The following is a 25,321-nucleotide window of genomic DNA, read 5'->3' as shown; positions in this document are numbered from 1 at the left end:
GAAAATTTAAAATTACATATGTAACTTGCACTCTATTTCTAATGGACAGTGCCATATTGGGCCACTGTAGTTCAGAGCAGGAGGCATGTTAGAGAGTAGGCTAAGACAAGTAAAATGTGGCTGTATTTTTTACTATAATGGAGAAAGCAGATCTAAAATGAGCAAAAAGCAGCCCATGGGCAGAGAAGTAGTGAGGGACAGAGGAGAGAATATACCAATGGCCTACGGGACGTTGGCTCTGGAGGCTCATTACACTCTTGCTTTTCACACGGCTTAGTTGTAGTCCTAGTAATTAAAGGGACCCTAACTATTTCCGATGTAGAGATAGAAGAAAAGGCTTTAGAGAAACTCTCATGATTTTAGTATCAAGTGGAAGAACAAGTTTACCTTAATCTCAGATAAGACAAATCATCCCACCTCAGAAAATCCCAAGCAAAGGATAAAAAAGGGATAAGACATAATAAACCAGAAACCTATGCTTAAAATAGATTTTATATTTAAAGATTCTTGATAAGGTTCTTAGTTTCTACAAAGCTAAAATTTTCTTTAGAATGTAAACTCTGAAAGTTATGAAATGTTTTTATTAAATTCAACTAATACTATTAAAAATGGTGCTATAAAAATGGCAAGAATACATACCTTCCTGAAATGGCTATAAGTTTTAATGACAAATAATATTTAAAAGCTAGACAAAGCATCTAACATGGTGCCTAACGTATAGAACAAATTCATTAAATAATAGGTTCTTCTTTCTTTTCTTAATAATAATCTCAAGTGTGGATGAACTGTTACAGAAATATCTTTAGGAATTTAAAAAGCGAAACTTCCAATTCCTTCCACGACCTGAAAAATTGATGACAAAATGACAAAAGAGACATCATGGCTAAAAGAAATGGATAATGAATGATATAATTAGTAATGAGGAATTCCCTAGAGTCAGCCCTTGCTAAATCTCCTAATCCCTCTTACCTCCAGAATAGGGTAAAAAGATACTTACCACTAGGCTGCATAGTCAATGGACTTAACACAGGTCAATGAATTAAGAAGTTTGGGATTTATCCCTGGATCCACCAATACCTTACTCTGACCTCTGACAAGTCAGTTTTTCTGTATGTTAATTTCTCCATCTGTAAAATGGGGGTGGGAGGAAGGAGGACACTTATTACCCCTTAAAGTACTGAGACTTAAGTATTAACAAACTGGCTACATTATTTAAAAAGTAGGACATTTAGACACATCTTTTTTGCTTATTAGAATATCTCAGGGTTGGGTAGTAACTTATAGCAAGTACCACAGGTTTAATTTAACTAAGCCCCATAGTCACAGAAATCAAGAATACAGATATTTTCTACATTTGGTCCCATGTAAATACTGAATATAAATATAATTTCCAACTAACCAGGTTAAGCCAAAAACTCAAAAGATACTAAAAATCCATTAACACGGTATTATGGACTCTCCCACAATTCCTAGAACATAGTCCTAACTCCCTATTAATGAGATATTTGGAGATAGGACTTTCAAGGAGGTAACTAAGGTTAAAAGAGGTCATAAGGGTGGGGCCCTAATTTGTCCTTGTAAGATGAGAAAGAGACATCAGAGATCTCTCCCCCTCCCTCTCTCTCCACAAACACACACAGAGAAAAAGGCCAGGTGAGGACGTGATTGTCTGTAAGCTGAGAAGAGGCCTGACCAGAAACAAGCCCTGCTAGCCTCTTGATCTTGGTGTTCCAGACTAGAAACTGTGAGAAAATTAATTTCTGTTGTGTAAGCCACCCAGCCTGAAAGTCTGAGCAGGCTAATACACATGGTCATAGGACAAACGAGGCCATAGTCATTCTTTTAGAGCACCTGCCCCATGCAACACTACTCAGTTTCCAAGTTGCCCTAGAGAATCTTCACTCTTTCTTTTACCATAGTCTGACTGGTAGTAAAATAAAGCAAAACAAAATAAAGACAAAACAAAACAAATAGGAAATTGGAAGTTAAAACTGTATCATTTTGAATGTCAACTGTACTCTCCCTTAAAGAGTTTAGGCAACTAATTGAACTACACTGAGCCTCAGTTTTCTTATCAGCAAAATAGGGATGATAATCCCAATGCTACTTGCTTAACTAGGTTTTTGTGAAGAACAAATGAACAAAAATGGCTTTAAAAGCACATAATACAGTTAATAGGGATTATTAAGGAAAAACTTGCTGTTTGCTACCTTGATTCTCAGAGGGAAAACTGAGATCCTGAAATCATACAATGTACTTACAAAGAGGACACAGGACATTACAGCCTCCTATTACTAGTTAGCCTCTAAGGATTCAAATACTCAGTTTTTGAGTAACAACTCTAAGGAATATCTGCTAGAATTACTTCTACTTTGGCTCTTCTCCCTCTGGCTTCCTCTTACTGTGGACCGGAACCTTTAAAAGATTATCATAATGCAGTCTTCTTGGGGGCAGTGGAAGTGCCTCTATGTATTCCAAAAGACTGTAATGACACTAAGAGGCAGGAATAAGAAGAGTAACCTGCATCCTCCAAATGCAGTCTGGAGCCTGAAACATTAAGAGAGGAATCTGTGGAACATCCTAGAAAATACAGCCTCTTTGAGTTCTGAGAAAAGAGCACAAGAGCATAGACCAGTAAAATAAAGCGGTGCTGTCCTGTAGAACTTCCTCTAATGCCAGAATGTTCTGTACCATCTAGTGGGCGGCCATTAGCCACATGTGGCTCTTCAGCCCTTGAAATGTGGCCAGTGTGACTGAAGAGTTCCATTTTTGTTTGCATTTAATTTTTATTAAATTTAAATAGACGCATGTGGCCGGTGGTGACTGAACTGGATAGTGCAAGACTTAGAGGATGTAAGGGTTCTGGTATTTCTGGAAACCCTTGAGAGAAAAATAATATGTAGCAGAAAAATTTACAAGGCTATGGAAGCATCCTTTTAACACGTGGCAAAACAATCATAACAGGCCATCCCCTGAAGCAAGGAAAAGTAGAAGAAATTCTTCATATATTAAGAAAAAAATTTAGTTATAAATTATCACTTATATATTAACAATAATAATTATTTTTCTTAACATTCCATAGCTATTATTTTTAAGTGTTTACTATGTACCAGATATTGTGCTAAATATTTCCATAAAACCATCTTGTGAAATCTTCACCAGTGTGAGACCACTTAGTATGGTATCATTATCCCTTTTTACCTAATGAGGAAATAATACCCAGAGAGGCTGAATAACTTTCTAAAAGGTTAGTCAGTAGAAAAGCCAGTATCCCAAACTATGCTCTTAACTACACTGCCTCTCTCTCAAAAAAAAAAAAAAAAAAAAGACAAAAATACTCACAAGAAAGAAACCCTACAAATGCTTCTAATATAAAATAGCCCAACTTAGATATTCTACCCACTTTGCTACAGTGAAAACTGAAGCACGGATGCTTATTAGCTTGATCTGGACACTGAATTAATATTAAGCATAGTCTGGGATTTAATGAGGCAAAACTAGATTAAATGGAGGATGTCCAAAGGTACCATGTTTTAAATATTCATAGAGCTTGGAAAACACAAAAGAAGTAATGCAGGCTTACATGCACATATCAATGAGAGAGAGGGGGTGGGGAGGAAGGGAAGAAGGGAGAGAGGAGGAGGGATGTTTTTCTCAGAAATAGAAACTGGAAAATAGAAAAAAGAAGCATCAAATGTACTTCTGAAAACCCATTAAGACAGAACTCTTTCAATGTTACAAAGCAGTTGTGATTTTAATAAACCATAATCCTATGCTGAGAAGCATAGCGATCAAAAAGGAAAAGCTGGGAGAACACCTGCCCCACTGTGGCCATGGAGGACAACCTACAGAGGAGGCAGGAGACAGACAAGGGACTAGTCTGGGATGTACCACTGATTAGCCACTCTCTTATTAGCAACTATTCCTAGTGCCTTTTAGCTGATTCTCTGCCTCCAGCTCTCCTGCATTTACTTTTACTCTGTTCAGAGAGAAGCGTGATGAGATGGTAATATTCCTCTGGGATGATCTGCCAGAAGAGGGGGAAGGGGAAGCAAGCTAGGCAATCCCTTTCTCGAAGAGAGCAATAAATCCTGTCTTGTGCATGCAGCAGATGTGAACAAAGAAGATGGAACAGATCTCTCCTTGGCAATCATCCCTGCCCCCACTCCCTCTGTAGCAATTATACATCTCTGCACGTGCACACAGAGAGAGGAACCCCAGAGAACATCAGTATTTCCTTTAACAAGCAAAGCAGTTAGCAATGAATAGCTAATGAAAATGCAGAGAAGCTGTAACTCCCTTTGTTTTGCAGGCAGTCCTAGCAGACTTCAACTACGTATAATGTGTCCCCTTTCCAGAGGCTTACAGAGGTGTGATCCAGAGCCTAAGAGAGGCTAATGCTTTCTGCACATCTGGCTCATGTTTCCTGAACAGGGAAGAAGTTTAGTGGACCAGAGGTGCCGCATCATACTTCCTGGCAGACATATATGGCTCTGATGTCATGAACTAAGTAATGCACCACCACCACCATCATTTCCATCAGTATCCAAAAAAAAAAAAAAAAGAGTTAACAGTACTGGATGATCTACACCGCCAGTCAGGAGACTCTGGAGGTGAAGTTTTATGTTCAAATCTAGACCCTCTACTCTGAATGAGATACAGGCACACAATCCTATTCAAAGGAAAGCAACAAGGAGAGTAAAGGTTTAAGAAACTGTGGAGGTTTAACCAGGAGACGAGAAGACTCAGGGGAAACAGGAGAGCTGTTTGCAAATACCTGACATGTTCTCATGTACAGGAGGGATGAGATTCGCTCTACTTGTTCAATAGTACCCCAAGGGACAGAACTAGGACTAGTGAGTGGAAGCTACAGGTAGACGGGCTTCAGCTCATTACTAGGGAAAACTTTCTGGCAGTCAGAAGTATCCAACCATCAGATAAACTCTGGGAAGGAAAGGTATGACTCTACCATCATGGAGGGTATGGAAGCAAAGGTAAGATAACTTCTTGGTGGAAGTATTAAATCATGAAAAGGAAGAGGAATGTTGGACTAGGTAACCTTAAAAGGCCTATCCAAATCTGAGATCCTACAATTTTATGGGGGTATGGACCTCCTGAATTCATCATGCTGGGTTTGCAGCATGGACGGTATGTATTTCTACAATACCAACTTCTCCTCTGAAGGCCCACAGAAGTCTGACATGGGGGCAGAAGAAATAACAACATCCTCATCATCATCTTCTTTCCCTTCTGCTTCTTCACCTACCATGTACTGGCACCATGGCAGGCACTTTTTTTTTTTTTTAAAGATTTATTTATTTATTCGACAGAGATAGAGACAGCCAGCGAGAGAGGGAACACAAGCAGGGGGAGTGGGAGAGGAAGAAGCAGGCTCATAGCGGAGGAGCCTGATGTGGGGCTTGATCCCACAACACCGGGATCACGCCCTGAGCTGAAGGCAGACGCTTAACCGCTGTGCCACCCAGGCGCCCCTCTCTCTAATCTTTGAGAGTCAAGTTCCAGCTAGGCTACCGTGAGACTGAGCCAAGAACACATCATCTTTGGTTTTTACTTTCCTCATTTGTACAACAAAGGGGCCGAACTTCATTCATGATCTGTAAGATCCCTTTTAAGTTCTATCATATTGTGAGTCTATGGACAGCAGCATCAAGGTACCAGCCCAATTATTTCCTCTGTACCTGTTACAACTTAAAACCAGGCTGGATAACCTGAAATATCCTCTTTCTTTGAAATAATGAACAATGTGTGATGCTTTTATTTTACACAAATACAAAATTTAGTGTAAATGGAATTTTTAATAAAAAATGAAGTCTATTTTGAGCACACCAAGATGGTTAGTTAAAAGAAACCTTCATTAGGGGCGCCTGGGTGGCACAGCGGTTAAGCGTCTGCCTTCGGCTCAGGGCGTGATCCTGGCGTTATGGGATCGAGCCCCACATCAGGCTCTTCCGCTATGAGCCTGCTTCCTTCTCTCCCACTCCCCCTGCTTGTGTTCCCTCTCTCGCTGGCTGTCTCTATCTCTGTCGAATAAATAAATAAAATCTTTAAAAAAAAAAAAAAAAAAAAAAAGAAACCTTCATTAAAGTAAGCTCAATGTTTTACTGCAAAGTAACTTGTTCTATAAATTTGGATTTTATACATTGGATTTTCTCTTATACTATTTTGTTGTCCACTCAAGTCATCCATGCCAGTCCTGATGGCGTCTTGTTCTTTGTGCTTGGTAATCAGTCAGATGGTATAATACAGAACTACAGGTTTGGAAGGAACAGTAAAAGCCATTTAGTTCAATGCCTCCTCCTTCCTTGCCTCCAATTCCACCAACCCCAGCCAGTGTCTGAATCTTCACCGAGTCTCTTCTTATACCCCCACTGATGAAGATCCCGCATCTCCCCAGGAAGTGCCTTCCATTCTTGGCTGTGCATCTTGGCCTTAGGAAAGTGATTCGCAGTATTTTTTTTTTATTTATTTTTTTATAATAATTTTTATTATATTATGTTAGTCACCATACAGTACATCCCTAGTTTCAGTATTTTTTTTTTTAAAGATTTTATTTATTTATTTGACAGAGATAGAGACAGCCAGCGAGAGAGGGAACACAAGCAGGGGGAGTGGGAGAGGAAGAAGCAGGCTCCCAGCGGAGGAGCCTGATGTGGGGCTCGATCCCATAACGCCGGGATCACGCCCTGAGCCGAAGGCAGGCGCTTAACCGCTGTGCCACCCAGGCGCCCCTCAGTATTTTTTTTTATCGCAATAACCATGAGGGAATCCCAGCATACTTCCATTAGTAATAGTAGTTTCATCTACAACTGAACTTTTAAAAGAGGTCTCTCAAGACAACAAGATAGTAACAGGAGGGAAACTTTGCCTTTTCATTCGGTATACTTCTGTTGCCAAATTTTTCACAGTGCATATACATAATTTTAACACATACATACATTAAAAAGAAAGTGGTCCAAGGGGGTAAATGTTTATCACAGTAGTGGTAGGGAGTTAGACAGGAACAAGGCTCCTCAGGGAAACAAAACAGAAAGGGAGAGAATGGCATGTGTCTGATGTGACACCTCCACCGACTCTAATATGCTTGGAGGGTGTTGAATGTCACCTACCTCTTGGAAAATCACTGCTCATCTCTATCTCAATTGAGTATGCCCGCTCTTTAGGCATTTTGGGGCCGTTTTCATGTGTGCAGGGAAAGTTAACTGCTTTCTGGTCTTATCAAGGTGAAACGCAATGACTAACTATATAACGTGTCTAACTATATAATGCAGCTCCTTCTTGTTCTCTCCCATTCCACCTAATCCACAGTATATCGTTCTGCCTTCCAACATTACACCTCCACGGTCTGTTTATTTTCTCTTTACCATGATGGGTTAGCACACTTCCTAATTATTCAGGCTAATTACCTTAGTCCAAGCTCAAGGGTATTTTTACCAAATATCCCTACATTTCCCTCCTCTATTATGAAGATCCTGCAGCGATACCGCCAGGGTTTGCATCTGGTTCTATCCCTTACTAGCTGTACAACCTCGGCCAAGTAACTTAACCCCCTGTGCCTTGGTTTCCTTATCTGCAAAGTAAAGACAATAACAGCAATTAGCTCACTTAGGTGCTAGGAGAATTAAACAGGATACATAGAAAGCACTTAGACCAGTACATGGGCACTGTAGACAATCCATGTTACTGGGCATTGCTGCTTCCTTCTTCTCTGTCATCATCATCCTCATGCCCTGCTATTCATCAGGAAACTGTCTTATTACAGATCCAAAGCGTTAAATTCGTAATTTCTTTCTTGAATTTCTATGTTCCCTCTTTCTCAATCTGAAGCATTCTTGACACTTCAACATAGCTCTCTCTGACAAACCCGATTAAAGTGAAACTTCCTCACTTAGCATACCTACTCCTACAGCTTGTTTTCATTACGATACACACTCATGCTTCACCAATTCACGTTCCTTTTCTTTTCATACCTCTATTCAAAACCCACCTCCTAAAGCAGGGTTTGGAAAACTTCTTCTGTAAAGAGACAGAGGCTAATTAATTTTTTAATTAGTTTTATGGGACATACAGTTTCTTTTGCAATTTCTCAACTCCACTACTGCAGCATGAAAGTAGCCATAGGTAACACATTAACAATAAACATGGCTATGTTCCAAAAAAACCTTTACTTACAAAACAGGCAGCCAACAGAATTTGACCTATGAGCCCCAGTTTGTTAATCCCTGATCTAGAGGAATTCTTCCCTAAATAATGCAGTTTGGCTGTGATCAACCCTCTGTTCTACTTCAAGCATGGACCATATTTACTTAGACGCTTCTAAGTGTTTGTACGTGGTCAGTCTCCCACTAAGACTGGTGCACACGTTCTTTAAGGGGAGCTAGTCTTTAATTCTTTGAACACAATGTATCTGACCAGGAGTAATGTGGGGCGTTAAGGACACAAAGACAAAGTGCAAGCCTATGCTCACGAAGAACTCACAGATTAGTAGGACAGGTAGCCATTCAAATACACCACCGTAACACAACGTGATTCTTGCTCTCATAGAAATTTGCTATACAAAGTGCCCTTGGAAAACAGAAAGGAATGACTGACTTTGCTTGGGGACATGAGGAAGCCTTCACAGAGATGAAGTTGAGCCAGGACTGTCAGAACAAAGATGAATACGCATTTTAGACAAAGGGAATATAGTACAAAGATACTAAGGCACGAACATGGCCGTGTGTTTGGTTAATAGCCAGTAGTTTACTACAGATAGAAAAGGATAGGGTAAGCTACAGAGATAAAGGGAGAGGAGAACAGAAAAGTAGGTAGGCAGCAAACGAAGAGCCTCATCTGCCTACTAAGACAATGGTATATTATATACTGAGCCATCTGGTGTCATCTCATACATTGTGTTAGACATTCAATATCAAGATCTGACTTATTAATGATAGTTTATATCCATAAACGGATTTTAACTTTTTTCACAGACTTTTATGTACGTTACTCCCAATGTCCATACAGCTGCCGTACTGAATGCTCACACGCCTTCTAAATTCTGACACTGATCTTCAACTTGTGACGCAGTGAGGAGAAAGAGATTTAAAGGCAAAAGATCTAAGACCTAGAACTAGCTGTACAGCACATAGTAACATGATTTTGAAGAAGTCTCTTAAGCCCTCGCTGTTTCCATAAAACAGGATCAGCAACTGTACCTACTTCACAAGATGACTGTCAAGACTGTGCAAGACGATTATGTGAAGAGTACTGTGCACACCATCAAGAGCCGTGTAAATGACACGCAAGAGTTGTTAAAACTGCAGGATTAAATTGGCAAGAAAGGGTGAGGTTCTTTTATTCGCTCTAATCGCTTTTTGTGACACATACATTCATATACAACCTAACAGGGGAAAACTCTCTATCTCTGTTACATATAAATACAGGCTCTGACCTTTCCGAGGATCCGATGTTTGCATGGTACCATCAGCTATATCAAATAGGAAAGCGTTCCTCCTTAGCAAGATGGAGAAATCTGGAAGCAAACAAGAGAAAAAAATTAGAAATGTGAACTACTGTAGATCAAAGAAGACATGCAGTGAAACTAGGTTTTTCTCGGTGGACACCAACAGGCTGGACACCCAGACAGGGCTTCCCAAAGGCAGCAATTCAGATAGGTTTTCAATTTCCAGGATCCTTCCCTCAGCTTTGTGGGTTCAGAACACTGAGTCTGTTAAAAACAGAATATATTCTTGAGGGCAGTTCTATAGATCATTAATCAATGATGGATAAATAAGAATGTTAACACATTAATTTATTGTGAGAAATATAACAGGCACATGAAATAAAATATCATATGCTGAAAACCACAAAACACTGCTGAAAGAAATTTATCCCAATGATGTCTTTTGCAGAAATATAAAAAGTCATCCTAAAATTTATGTGGAATTTCAGAGGACCCCACATAGCTCAGACAATCTTGAAAATGAAGAACAAAATTGAAAGATTGACACTTCCTGATTTCAAAACTTACTACAAAGCTAGAGTAATCAGAACAGAGTGGTACTGGCATAAGGACAGACTTATAGGCCAACAGAACAGAATTAAGGGCCCGGAAACAAACCCTAATATATACAGTCAAACGATTTTCAAGAAAGGTGCCAAGACCGTTCATGGGAAAAGGATATTCCTTTCAACAAATGATGTTGGGAAAACTGGATACTCATATGCAAAAGAATGAAGTTGAACTTTTACCTTATACTGTATACAAAAATTAACTCAAAATGCATCAAAGACCTAAACACAAGAGCTAAGATTATAAAACTCTTACAAGAAAACACAGGGGAAAATCTTCATGACATTGGACTTGACAATGATTCTTACATATAACATCTAAACCACAGGCAATGAAAGAAAAACAGATATACTTGATTTCATCAAAATGAAAAACATCTGTGCATCAGAGGACACTGTCTGAGTGTGAGAGACAACCTATAGAGAATAGGAGAAAATACTGGCAAATTATAAATCCAATAAGGGATTAATATCTAGAATATGTAAAGAACTCCTACAATTCAACAACAAAAAACCCTCAAACAACCCAATTAAAAAATGGGCAAGGGACTTGAATAGACATTTCTCTATCTATACAGATAGCCAATAAGCACACGAAAAGATACTCAGCATCATTAATCAATAACAGAAATGCAAATCAACATCAGAATGAGATACCACTTCACACCCACTCAAATGGCTATCATAAAACAAAACAAAACAAAACAAAAATAACAAGTGTTGCCAGAACGTGGAGAAATTAGAATCCTTGCGAATAGCTAGTAGGAATGAAAAGTGATGCAGATGCTGTGGAAAATCTCAAAAACATAAACATAAAATTACCATATGATCCAGCAACTCCACTCCTGGGTATGTATCCAAAAGAACTGAAAGCAGGGACTACAACAGACACTTGTACACTAATGTTCACAGCAACATCATTCACCACAGCCAAAGGAAAGGAACAATCCAAGTGTCCATCAGGAAATGAATGGATACATAAATGTCCTTTATACACACAATGGAATATTTCTTCCATAAAAAGGAATACAATTCTGATACTTGCTACAACAGAGACACATCTTGAAAACATTACTCTAAATAAAATAAGCCAAACACAAAAGGACAAATATTGTATGATTCCACTTATACTTGGTAACTAGAAAAAGCAAATTCATGGAGATGGAAAGTAGAGGTACTAGGGGCAGGGCAGAGGAGGGAATGGAGTGTTATGATTTAATAGGTACAGAGTTTCTGCTTGTGATGATGAAAACATTTTAGAGATAGTAGTAAAGGGTACACAACACTGTAAATGTACTTAATGCCTTTAAGTGGTTAAAATGGTAAATTTTGGGGCGCCTGGGTGGCTTAGTTGTTAAGCGTTTGCCTTCAGCTCGGGGCGTGATCCCGGCGTTCCGGGATCGAGCCCGACATCAGGCTCCTCTGCTGGGAGCCTGCTTCTTCCTCTCCCACTCCCCCTGCTTGTGCTCTCTCTCTGTCAAATCAATAAATAAAATCTTAAAAAAATAAAATAAAATGGTAAATTTTACGTTACATATATTTTACCTCCTCCCCCAAAAAAGAAAGAAATGAAACAGGTAACAGGTGGACCTGTATCACAGTCCCACTGAACCACCTCACAAGAGAAATATAAAAAGCTTCACACAGATTTAAAAGAAACTAAGTTCTGGAGTCATAGCATTCTCTTTCCTGGGTAATCCTAGATGCAACCAGCCGTCAATTTTGTTTATGACCTCTTAACAACCATTCTGCAGGTTTCCAAGCTATCTTCTGACAAATCCATCCTTTCTTTGGATAACATTACTATCTATATAAAGCATGAGATGGGCTTTGAGTCTGAATAACAATTCTGTCACTAGCTTTGTAAACTTGGACACATTACTAAATGTCTCTGAGCCACAATTTCTGCATCTTTATTTTTTTATTAAGATTTTATTTATTTGTCAGAGAAAGAGAGAGCACAAGCAGGGGGAGCAGCAGGCAGAGAGAGAAGCAGGCTCCTCACTGAGCAAGGAGCCCGATGTGGGACTTGATCCCAGGACCCTGGGATCATGACCTGAGCCGAAGGCAGATGCTTAACTGACTGAGTCACCCAGGCATCCCCAATTTCTGCCATCTTTAATGTGGGAATAATCGTGTCTACTCCAAAGGGTTTGTGAGGGTTGAATAGCATTATCTATTTTAATGAATGGATATAAGTAAGTATGTGATAGGTAGGGGTCCTTCTCTGCCTCCCTAGCTTTCTGTCACATTACTAATCCCTAATGAATGAAGTCCGTCAGGTCCCTGCCTCTTGGTTCCACTGGCATTCACACAATCCTCACCACAGCTCTCTGTGGATTAAATGGCCTTGCTAGTATTTCTCTCAGAAACCTTCTCTTTGAAAGTCCAAGTCCAAGTCTTCTCTCCGAGACCAACAACATCCAAAAGACCAAAAGTAAATGTAGACAAATTCATTTTCTGCTCATCTCTCAAACCTCCCCTACAGGAATCGACCCTCCCTGAGGGCAGAGGCTGTCATAGGCTTATTTTATATCCCATACATTGCCTATAGTAGAAAAAATAACTTTGAGTTTTTTTAATTGACTTTTCAACAATTCTGAGTTTTTTATAACAGGACCTTGCATAAATAAATTTCCAAGTATCTAAGTTCTGTTTCTATACTTGTAGTACAAAGCAATAAGGTAAAAACAATACCTATGGTTCTCTTTCAGTGATGAGAACTGAAGCAAATGATATGAGGTGTTACAGGGTGTGACCGTGACTATTTCACAGCCTGCTATACTATAATTGGCTTGTACTAAAAGTGACAGAAATAAGAGAATAAGTCCAATGTCCCACCATAAAAAAAACTCAATAATGAAGTTGATCTGATATCAGGCAAAATTTAAAAATCCATTTAATCTCCACTTAAAAAGCAAAACATCAAATCAAGTAATCATCAGAGAATAACACCAAATCAGAATTCATATTGCTGATTTACTCCTGAATCACAGGGGTGAGACATTCAATTTCACCTTATCTGACTGATCTAAACTCCTTCAGCTACACCAATTGGGATTCCCACCGTATATATTTATTAAACATGCCTAGGTATAAGACTGGAATCAGGAGACAGAGAACCCAACGGAACAAAGAAACTGAGAGGTTACAAGGAAAAGAGCTGGGGTCATTTTGTTAAATATACTTTTCATATTGCTAACTTATGGAACCGTCATAGGAGAAGGGAATCCACTATGTGCTAGTTTCTGTGCTAAGCACTTTAAAAATGACTTTTTAATAAAGTATAACATACGTATTGAAAAGTACACAAATCATAAGTATAAAGGTCATGAACTTTTACAATGTATCTCCAAACCAAGAAAGGGATTGTTACTAGCACCCAAAGAAGTACTCCTTTGTGTCCTCTCCCAGTCATTACTCCACCCAGAGTAAACACTGGCTTGACTTCTAGCATTGTAGAGTAGTTCTGCTTGTTTTGGACTTTATATAAACAAAATATACCGCATGTGCTCTTTCACGTCTACTTCCTTCCAGTCAACATTTTGTTTGTGAGGGTCATCCCTGTTGTCCCTAGCAGGCACTTCTACCTTCATTACTTGATTTAAAGAACCCAACAATGGGATTTCCCATTTAGTTAAAAGAAAAAAAAGAGCTGAAATTCTGAAGTTAACTCAGTGAGATTAATTAAGGCGTCCAAGGTCACATAGCTACTAAATTGAAAGGCTAAAATTAAAGACTGTCTAATTTGAAAGTCCATGCTCTTTCTGGTTCCATTATGCTTGCTTACTGTATTTAAAAACACCAAAAAATTAATCCCTTTCCTGGTTTACTTATCATAGGCTATATATATATATACACACACACACACATACACAGAGGCTTGGCAAAAAATCAAGTACTATGCAAACATAAGAAAGTATTGTTAAGTTCTTTGTAGATCTTGGATACCAGTCTTTTATCTGTAGTGTCATTTGCAAATATCTTCTCCCATTCCCTGGGCTGCCTCTTAGTTTTTTTGACTGTTTCCTTGGCTGTGCAGAAGCTTTTTATCTTGATGAAGTCCCACAAGTTCATTTTTTCTTTTGTTTCTCTTGCCTTTGGAGATGTGTCATGAAAAAAGTTGCTGTGGCCAATGTCAAAGAGGTTGCAGCCTATGTTCTCCTCTAGGATTTTGATGGATTCCTGTCTCACATCGAGGTCTTTCATCCATTTGGAGTTTCTCTTTGTGTATGGTGTGAGAGAGTGGTCAAGTTTCATTCTTTTGCATGTAGCTGTCCAATTTTCCCAGCACCATTTATTGAAGAGACTGTCTTTTTTCCACCGGATGTTTTTTCCTGCTTTGTCAAAGATTAGTTGCCCAAAGAGCCGAGGGTCCATTTCTGGGTTCTCTATTCTGTTCCATTGGTCTGTGTGTCTGTTTTTGTGCCAGTACCATGCTGTCTTTGTGATCACAGCTTTGTAGTACAGCTTGAAATCCGGCAACGTGATGCCCCCAGCTTTGTTTTTCCTTTTCAACAATTCCTTGGTGATTCGGGGCCTTTTCTGGTTCCACACAAATTTAAGGGCTGTTTGTTCCAGCTCTTTGAAAAAGTCATTGGTATTTTGATCAGGATGGCATTGAAAGTGTACATTGCTCTGGGTAGCATAGACATTTTAACTATGTTTATTCTTCCGATCCGTGAGCATGGAATATTTTTCCATCTTTTTGTGTCTTCTTCAATGTCTTTCAAGAGTGATCTGTAGTTTCCAGAATATAGATCCTTTACGTCTCTGGTTAATTCCAAGATAATGTGTGATTTTTGGTGCTATTGTAAATGGAATGGATTCCCTAATTTCTCTTTCTTCAGTCTCATTGTTCGTGCATAGAAATGCAGCGATTTCTGAGCATTGATTTTGTATCCCGCCACATTACTGAATTGCTCTAGAAGTTCTAGTAATTTGAGGGTGGAGTCTTATAGAGTATCATGTCATCTGCAAAGAGAGACAGTTTGACTTCTTCTTTGCCAATCTGGATACCTTTTATCCCTTTTTGTTGTCTGATTGCTGTTACAAGGACTTCTAGTACTATGTTGAATAATAATGGCAAGAGTGGGCACGAGAAACAAATAATCAAATCAAAAAATGGGCAGAAGATATGAACAGACACTTTTCCAATGAAGACATACAAATGGCTAACAGACACATAAAAAATGTTCAAAATCATTAGCCATCAGGATAGTCAAATCAAAACCACATTGAGATACCACCTTACGCCAGTTAGAATGGCAAAAATTGACAAGGCAAGAAACAACAAATGTTGGAGAGAATGTGGAGAAAGGGGATCCCTCTTACACTGTTGGTGGGAATGCAAATTGGTATAGCCACTTTGGAAAACAGTGTGGAGGTCCCTTAAAAAGCTAAAAATTGAGCTACCCTGTGATCCAGCAATTGCACTGCTGGGTATTTACCCCAACAATACAGACGTAGTGAAGAGAAGGGCCATATGCACCCCAATGTTCATAGCAGCATTGTCCACAATAGCTAAATTGTGGAAGGAGCCGAGATGCCCTTCAACAGATGACTGGATTAAGGAGATGTGGTCCATATATACTATGGAATACTACTCAGCCATCAGAAAGAACGATTTCACAACATTTGCAGCAACATGGACAGGACTGGAGGAGATTATGCTAAGTGAAATAAGTCAAGCAGAGAAAGACAATTACCATATGGTTTCACTCATTTATGGAACATAAGAAATAGGAAGATCAGTAGGAGAAGGAAGGGAAGAATGAGGGGGGGTAAACAGAAGGGGGAATGAACTATGAGAGACTGTGGACTCTGGGAAACAAACTGAGGGCTTCAGAGGGGCGGGGGGATGGGGGACTGGGGTAGGCCGGTGATGGGTATTAAGGAGGGCACATACTGCAATGGTGCACTGGGTGTTATACGCAAATAATGAATCATGGAACATTACATCAAAAACTAAGGATATACTGTACGGTGACTAACATAACATTAAAAAAATTATTAAAAAAAAAAAAAAGAAAGTATTGTTAGCAGGAGGAAGGAGTTACCTAGTGCAATGGTTTTTAAACCTTTTATGACTGTGACCCACAGACTTAACTCCAGGCATTTATATACAACAATATGGATTCCGGAAAACCGGCACTTTGTAAAAATCATGCACTAAAAAACGGTCTTGTGGGAAAAACGGAGTTAGGAATAGACTAAAAAGCCCATGGAACTTTGTATCCTTTACATACAGAGACACACACACACACTCACCATAAGGATCTGCATCATTAAGAAAAGGTTAAACTAAATTAAAAGGAAGAAAGGCACAATTTATTTTAGAATAATTTCCAACTAAAATGATTTTTAAAAATAAAGATTTAATGTACAGTCGAACAAACCTGTAGCCATCCAGAACAATAAGCTAAGAGTGACTTATTTCCCCAAGGTTTCCCAGAGTGAAGATTTGAATGCATGTCACCATCTGCAGACAGGAACCACTTAATGAAAGCTTTTCATGGTGACAAAATTAAAATCTGAGGTCAGACTCATATGGCTTTGGGGACCAGTAAGAGACTATTAACCCGTTTACCACTTTTTATCTGTTCATACTGCCCAAACAGACCTTTGAAAAATGTCTATGCTACCAGGTACCAGATATCTCAAGATCAATTTAGAATCAAGTTAATAAAATTAGAGTCTAATAAGATAAAGTCTGGTATAGAAAACTACCTCCTCAAACATAGAGCCCTGAGAGTAGATTAAATCCTCACCTGCTTAGGTCACTAAGACAGGTACATAAAGTAATCTGGGCTCATCGACAGAGTGGAATCTATAAATCATTCTATAAATCCCCCCAAAGTCTCAGGTTCTTAGCCTAAAAGAAGTGAGTTATGACTCCCTGGCATTATCCAGGGTCTTGTATGAATCTTACACAATTACAAACTTGGGGGCAATTATGGTTTCTTTGTAAGAAGAAACTAAGCTGCAACTTAGGCCTAAACTTGGCCTGATTCATTCCAGGTCACCAAGGAGTCACTTCCTCAGGCTTCAAATTCTTCACCAGAAAACTAGGAGGTGAGAACTCGACAGTGCATTCCCAGGCAGGTCTCATATTTACTACAGACAAGCTGCACTCCTGTTTCCGCATCATCCATCGCCACAAGTGTCTGATTTTATGGCTTCATAGAAAATCCTACAGTTACTGAAATACGGGAACTTCATCGAGTGATACCAGTTGTCTTCCTGCAAGCGACTCAGGCAATCGCCCTGACACCCATTTCTGGTTGGGAGTCTTTGACACTACCTCTTTCTTCTCTGCCATCAGAAAGACCAGAGACTACAAAGGGGCCTCCAGTGAAACGTGTCCTGTGTGAGTCTGAAGCAGTACAGCAATCTCAGGCAAGGGCTCTCTTCTCTAGAAGACGACCTGACTGAGAGGGCATGGATAATCTTTGAGATGTGGTATTAAGCTAAGGCAGATCATAGATTTTTTTTAATTATTTGGGTAGGATAAAGGATATAAACATTCCAAACAGCGAAGGCAGAAGAGTGGTGCCATCTGCTAACAGTCATTCTGTATTTACTAGGAACCTTCTTCACGCTCTCAAGTCAGAAAACCTTTCTATAGAACCACAGAACCAGCAGGAACCAAGAGGCATGAGGAAAAAAAAAAAAACCCAAAAAACATATGTCCAGTTTCACTTCAGAGAAAAGTTTCTGCTTGCTTATTAGCTTTTTGAGTGTTGTTGTTGTTGTTGTTTTTTAATCCTGGAAATTTAGCTTTTAGGACACAAGATGCTTTCTCAACTTCCTCAGCTTTTGACCCAGCAATTCATTCCTTAATTAAAATCTACTTTAATTTTTTCCTCATTTTAAGTCTCTGGGGTTCACTGGGCCAGGATTAGTGGTGGATTTTATTTCAGAGAACAATCTTATATGGTGATACTAGTTCAGAGAACCCCAGAAATGTATTTCATCAAAATCATTGATAGGTATAAAACCTGTGCAATACTCTTTAATACAGAGCAGTGATTCGTAACTTTTTTTCCCACTCTGAACACCTGAAGAATACAAAACACTATCAGTGACGGCAGGCTCATTACACGAACTGATACTCAGGAAGAGGGTAAGAGGGAGGGCTCATTTGATGGGGAGAGAGGCTGCACTGGATGAAGGTGTTTGGGAATCTTCAAGGGCACTTGCGTAATCAGGAAAAGCACCTACGTCTGTCCGTACGCTTCTTCCAACACTCTCCCCCTGACCCAGAGTCCAGAGCAGTGCTGCCCAACAGAAATATAATTCAAGGGGTGCCTGGGTGGCTCAGCTGGCTAAGTGTCGGACTCTTGATTTTGGCTCAAGTCATGATGTCAGGGTTGTAAGGCCAAGCCCCGAATTGGGCTTCACGCTGAGTGTGAAGTCTGCTTAAGATTCTCTTTCTCCCTCTCCCTCTCCCCCTCCCCACCACTCTCCTTCTCTCAAAAAAAAAAAAAAAAATATATATATATATATATATATACACACACACACACACACACACACACGTAAGTAAGTAAAATTTACAATTCAGTACCTCAGTCCCACTAACCACATGGCTATCATGTTAGACCACCCATATCTAGAGGAAATAAATTATAAACTTAAATATTAAGAACTTAATATGTTCTAACCACTTTACCTGCATTAAGTTGTTCAATTCTCACAGCCCAGTAAGGTAGGTACTATTATTTTATTTAGTATTTTATTTATTTATTGAGAGAGAGAGCACATGAGTGGGAGGGAGAGGAAGAGAGAGAATCTCAAACAGACTCCCTGCTGAGCACAGAGCCTGATACTAAGCTGATCCCACAACCCTGAGATCATAACCTGAGTCGAAATCAAGAGTCGGATGCTTAACCAACTGAGCCACCCAGGCGCCCCACGTGGGTACTAATATTATCTTCATATAGAGGAGAAAATCCATACAGGGAGATGTCTTAGAATTTGCCCAAAAATAGTTAGTAAATGGTGGAGCTGGGATTTAGAGCAAGGTAATTTGGCCGATCTCTTGTCTCTGAGGCTTGGGTTTTATCCAGGAAATCTAGGCCATTTAGTATGCCCTAGGAGTAAATACAATCTTCTGCCTCTGGTTAGAGGCTCTTAGCACTGGGTGATTTTCTCCACCATATGACCCTATCCTGGTTATTTGTTAATGTAAGTTAGATCATGCCCCTCCCCTGCTTAACATCTCCCAAAGGCTCCTCATAGCTCTTAAAATTAAATCCAAGTCCTTTATTAACATGACCCATATCATCCTACACGATCCGACCCTTCCCTCTACCCCTCCTCTCCTACAGCCCTCATCATTCCCGTTGTTCAAGCCATGCTGTCCTCTTTTGCTCCAGATGCAGGCTAAACTCCTCAGTACCTGAGTGCCTTTGCACTACCTGGAATGTTCCACCGCATATTCACATGGCTCACTTCTTATCATTTGGGTCTCAGCTTAAATATCATCTCCCCAGAGAAGCCTTTCCTGACCACTCTATCTAAAATAGTCACCCAGTCTCCCTCTATGATACCACTCTTAGTTCTACTAAGACTACTTTCTGAATTTAAAAAATATCTGGGTGGTTTGTAAGTAGAACTCACAGGTGATTTATGAGAGACAAACAGTTTAAGGCAAGTATCTCAAAATGGAACAAAACGAGCTGGGTCCTTTAGTATCTGTAAGTCTCAAATCTCACAGGATCATTACGAACAGGTAATGAGAGGATGAAAGGAATTGAGAGACATAATTATGAATATAACTTAGCTTTTCAAAGACTTTTCTGAATACAGTCCTCATAGCTCATTAAGGAAATCCACCTAACACTTGGCAGCACTGGAAAACAGGGAAGAGTACCATCAGAGAATCAGAAACTTAGAAGAATTTCTGTCAAATATAATCTAAATAAAGCTATAAAATGGAGAAAATCACTCAATGCTGAGAGCCTATAACCAAACATGGGTAAAGGGTTGTACTTCCTGTTAGGGCATACTAAAGAGACCAACTGTCTTGGGAAAAAGCCCACACTCAGAAACAAAATGTGGGAGTTGAGGGGAAGCGCTGAGCTACCTGAGCTCTGAAGACCTGTGCAGGCGCCCCTCTCCACGCCAACAAAGCTTCCAGCTGCAGTGGTCGCCAGCAGGCACAGAATGCACACTACTGTTTCTTATCAATTTTTAAGGATACTTTCAAAGGAAAAGAGACAACAAGGAGGACTATAAAGAGCCTACTCTCAATGTGACACTGAAAGAAAGATTAACTGAAGGCATTCTCAGGAAAATGTGATGGGACAATTTAAGGTTGGAAACGATACTGTAGGAGCACAAATAGTACAGATAGATTCAAATAATGAATCACTCAGTAAATAAAATTCTTCACAGCAGCAAACAATGTAAATAAGAAAACTGCCATTTAAGTACAAATGTCTGAAATGTATTTGCACTCCTGGCTTCCAAATTAGTGAAAATACCCTATCTTGTTTAAAAAACCTCCTTCAGAAAAGTCCTAAGGAATCACTAGAGAAATCTCAATACGGCCGGGTGGGTGGAGGGACAGGTAAGTAGATATGTGACATTTACAAGCAATGGCAAAATTTAGGTGGTGGACATGAGTTTTTCATTGCAAAAACTTTTTGGTTTTGTTGGATTTTTGAAATTTTTCGTAAGTAAAAATAAACTTGAAAATATCCCAAAGAAGCTGCTGTCTCAAAGCTTAACATCTGACAATAGTGAAAAGGTGGGTAGTGTAATGGAAGGAATGAACATTGTTTTCTTTAGCACTTTTACATATAATGACCATTCATCACAACAAACCTGAGAGGTACGTGACATCATCTCCATTACACACACTACATGCTACACCCTCCCCACCCCCCCCAAACACACACCTGAGGCTCAAAGAGTACTTTAACAAAGTTACTTGGATATCAGTGAATATGAAACCTGGGACAAAAATATGCATATACGTTTAAAAACCTACCTAAAATCTTAATCCGTCTTTATCATTCATTTTCCACAGGTTTCCAAGAAAGTGACCCTATTTCATCTTTGCTTGGAGAAGCACCTTACAAATAGTGAGAACATGTAAAATGCACTTTATAAAACAATATTTTTTACAATGTATTACACAAAATATAAATGACTTCCAGTTTCAAAGTCCTTTATAATTTCCAATGCTATCTGACTCACATATTATCTTCTTCATATTAGTTATTTGTAGATATCTTTTACAGTTCTTTTAATGCTATGATTCCCTTGATATTAGGATCCATATCTGATTCATTTCTACATTCTTTGTAATAGTAACTTGAATAGTAGTTTACTGAGTGCTTACTTATGGAAAGGATGTGATCCTCACAACCGATATACAAGGTAGCTAGGACACCTGTTCACATTATTCTTCTTAAACACTTGAAGAAACAGAGGCAGAGTAGACTCTGATGCTATTTCTTACCTAAAAAGCTCACTTGCTGAACTAGGGCTGTGGTCTTTTCCTATTGCACCACTGACTAAAAAGGACATTAGGCCTGATTCTCCAACTCAGAGTCTGGCAGGGTGTCCGAAGGAAAAAGCTTTAGTTATGTTATTTTTCAAATGTTCAAAAAATCCTGAAAGATGAATCCTAATGTAAGTAAAAAGGTTTGTAAACCTCTTGATTTCTTTGTTTTATTGGGAGACTGATAGAAAGAGAATACAAGTGCTTCTTGAAAACCCTAACTTGGTTACAGGTTACCTAAAACTCTGCAAAACCAGAAGCTGATATATAACAGCTAATATTTATACTCAGCTCTTTGGACCAATTCCATGTATACACGTTATTTCATATGATTTTCCATAATACCCAGTGAGAGATTTCTATTACTCTCATTTCACTGATGAGGAACTTTCAGAGTTGGAGAGCTAGTAGGTGGTTGAACTGGGACTTAAAACAATCTCAGTCATGCTCTTTGCAGTATACTGTGTTGTTATTTGCTTGTACAAAACTAGTCAAGCCTTCTATCTGGTTTCGCTCTACTTCAGTTCTATCATGTGTACGGCAACTGGAGTAATCCTTCTAAAATAAAAGTTCCATCATGTTGCTTCTCTGCTTAAAATCCTTCAATGGATCCATGTAGCCTGTGGAATGAAATCCACCAAAGTCCTTTGCATTGCATACATAGTCCCTCAAAACCAAAATTCTTTAAGATTTGGCCCCTGACTACTTCTCTAGCCTCATCCTCCCATCTTCTCCTTCTCTTTACCCTCTTTCCTTAACTTACTCTAAATGATTTGCACTCCCTCAACTCATCTGCAAGTCCCTCTTTCCATTATGCACTCAACTTGTCAACTCAACAACTCATCCTTCAAAACTTAACTCAGAAATCAATGACTCTCCTCTTCCTAAGCCCTCTTAGCTCTTTCCCCTAGATAATCATTGCCTTTTCCATTCTGTTTTATATCTGGTTCATACTTACAGCATTTAAATACTGTATTACAATTATTTGTTTTTATACCTCTCTTGCCTGTTTGACAGCAAAGCCCTAAGCGTTGTCTTAGTCATCTTTACAAATCCCTAGGGTCTAATACAGTGCCTGACAGTAGCAGGCATCAGATACATACATGTTTGTTGAGTTGAATTTAAATAAACTCACTTAGAAAGTACAAAAATGTTAAAACAGGATTTGGATTTTGCAAAATATAAATGTTTCAAAGGAAAAAAAAAAAGTTCTTTAACAGAACTGTGTATAACAATGGCAATTGCCCTGAAGGTCCCTGCTAGCACTCTGTGCCCCAGCTGGGCCTCCAGAAGGTTCATTACTTTCATATTATCACTGTGGCAATTTATTAATGAGCTCAACACTAGCAAGACAAATTGAAATGACAGCCCTGGCAACTAACATCTCTTATTTATCACTACAGCTAGTCTCTCACTAGCAGTGCCATGGATTAGCCTTCTTCAATGCAAAACAATATTTACAGAGTATCTTCTAAGAGACCTGCAAACACTGTGACTGGCACTAAGGGGAATCAAAAAAAAAAAAACAAAACCTATCAGTCCTCATTACAACAGGCAAAGAATGTGTTCTTGAAAAATAACTCAAAACTGAAAAACACAGATGTCCATTAGAAGTAATGGTAAAGGACTCATTATGCAATTCATCACTTATGGGTCAAATATCTATCCAAGGGCTAACTGAAGTACCACTGGGGTCCTCATGCTTCACCCTGATGGAGGCAGTATGCATGAGAGCTAAGAACCAGTACTAGGCATTCTGGCAGAAGGAAGGTCTGTAAAACTAAAGCCGCCTCTCCTCCAAAAGTTTGAAGGCTTCTTGGTACCACAGCATTCCTACCAATGATTTAAAGTTGCTCTCCGGAGATAAAAAAAGGGAAATCATAAGCCGTTAACATACAAAAGTAAACTTTAAGTGCAACTGGACATAAATATGCTTTACAAAAGAGAGAGAGAAATAGCAAGAAACCCTGTGGATACAGGCAGATGCTCCATGCTCACTGTCTTTCACTAATGACTACAGTACCTCCAAGTAACGCCCGTTTTGGCTTCTTAATCTGCTATAACAAAGTACCACCAACTGGACGTAATAAACAAAGGACATGTATTCTCTCCGTTCTAGAGACTAGATGTCTGACATCGGGGTTTTGGCAGAGTCAATGCTCTCTCTGAGCCCTGCAGGGGAAGATACCTTCTTGCCTCTTTCAGCTTCTGATCGCCTCAGGAAACTAACAGATTTGGTACTGGTGAGAGTGAGGTGCTGCTCTAAGAAATAGTTCAACATGGGGATGTGCCTTTGGGCTTGGATATGGGTAGAGGCTTAACTGAAAAAACCTAGACTGCCTTGAAGAGATGTTTGGTACAAATATGAACATTAAAGATGCTTCTGCTGAGGTATTAGAAGGAAACAATGAACACATTATTGGATACTGGAGGAAAAGCAATTCTTGTTATAAAGTGGCAGAAAACTTGTCTGAATTGTGTTCAGTCTTTGGGTGAACTTGTGATAAACTTGGATATTTAGCTGAAAAAATTTCCACACAAAGTGTTGAAGTATGGCCTAGTTTCTCCTTGGTGCTTACAGTAAAATATGAGCAGAGATAAATTGAGGAATGAACTGTTAAGCAAGAAGGAATCAGCACTTGATGATTTGGAAAATTCTCTGCCTAACCAGACTACATGCTCTAGAAATAGGGCCAAGGGTGTGGCTGGACAATCGTTTGCCTGTGACTCATGGATACAATCAACCATCTCAAAAGCTAGGAATGGAGATATGGTTATCCAGGAACGATTTGGAGCCTCTTGTCAGAAGGTCTGGATCCCCATGAACTACATGAAAGACTGATGAGGTTTTTGAGAAGTTTAAACAAGCAGAAGTGCTGCTGGTCTGGACTGAAGGGAACAAAGATGGAATAAAATGAAGGAAGAATAACACGAAGGGGAAAGCCACACATGTAGAGGCCTGGGTCGGTGGGACCCTCCAGGTGTAGAAAGGTGGAGGTGTCCTATCACACCAGAGGACAGAGCATCAGGTCACAGAAAATTACTCTCAGGCCTTGAAATCTAATGGAATTTGCCATGATTGTGAATTTGCTTTAGACTGGTGATCTTTTATTCCCTCCATTTTCCCTTGGTAACGGAAATGTCTTTCCTATCTTGGAAGCAGATAACTTGTTTTCTAGGTTCCACAGGTCCACAGATGGAGGATTTTGTACCAGGATGGACCATACCAGAGTCTCACCCATACTTGATTAAGAAAATGAGATCTGGTGACTGGATTAAGAAGTTGTGGTCCATATATACAATGGAATATTACTCAGCTATCAGAAAGAACGAGTTCTCAACATTTGCTACAACATGGACAGCACTGGAGGAGATAATGCTAAGTGAAATAAGTCAAGCAGAGAAAGACAACTATCATATGATTTCTCTCATCTATGGAACATAAGAACTAGGATGATCGGTAGGGGAAGAAAGGGATAAAGAAAGGGGGGGGTAATCAGAAGGGGGAATGAAACATGAGAGACTATGGACTATGAGAAACAAACTGAGGACTTCAGAGGGGAGGGGGGTGGGGGAATGGGATAGACCGGCGATGGGTAGTAAGGAGGGCACGTATTGCATGGTGCACTGGGTGTTATACACAACTAATGAATCATCGAGCCTTACATCGGAAACCGGGGATGTACTGTATGGTGACTAACATAATATAATAAAAAATCATTAAAAAAAAAAAAAAAA

The 25,321-nt window shown here is 39.4% G+C and overlaps 1 protein-coding gene across 9 annotated transcripts in view; it reads right to left on the bottom strand.

The window, feature by feature from the left end:
- SCMH1 (Scm polycomb group protein homolog 1) overlaps positions 1–25,321 on the bottom strand; it is a 172,334-nt gene that overhangs the window by 124,765 nt on the left and 22,248 nt on the right. For 6 of the 9 annotated variants that reach the window (XM_040627450.1, XM_008699363.2, XM_008699364.2 and 3 more), the window contains one exon: positions 9,449–9,529. In XM_040627450.1, coding sequence (XP_040483384.1) covers positions 9,449–9,473 — 25 coding nt within the window. In that variant the 5' untranslated portion in view covers positions 9,474–9,529. Of the gene's footprint in view, positions 1–997; positions 1,128–9,448; positions 9,530–25,321 lie in introns of those variants that run through there. The other 3 variants (XM_040627451.1, XM_040627454.1, XM_040627455.1) reach the window with 3 other exon arrangements.

This window comes from Ursus maritimus, unplaced genomic scaffold, assembly GCF_017311325.1.
Source record: "Ursus maritimus isolate PB19 unplaced genomic scaffold, ASM1731132v1 scaffold_12, whole genome shotgun sequence".
Classification (NCBI taxonomy): domain Eukaryota; kingdom Metazoa; phylum Chordata; class Mammalia; order Carnivora; family Ursidae; genus Ursus; species Ursus maritimus.
Note: the sequence above shows the minus strand (reverse complement) of the source record. Positions and strands in the feature narration are given on the sequence as shown.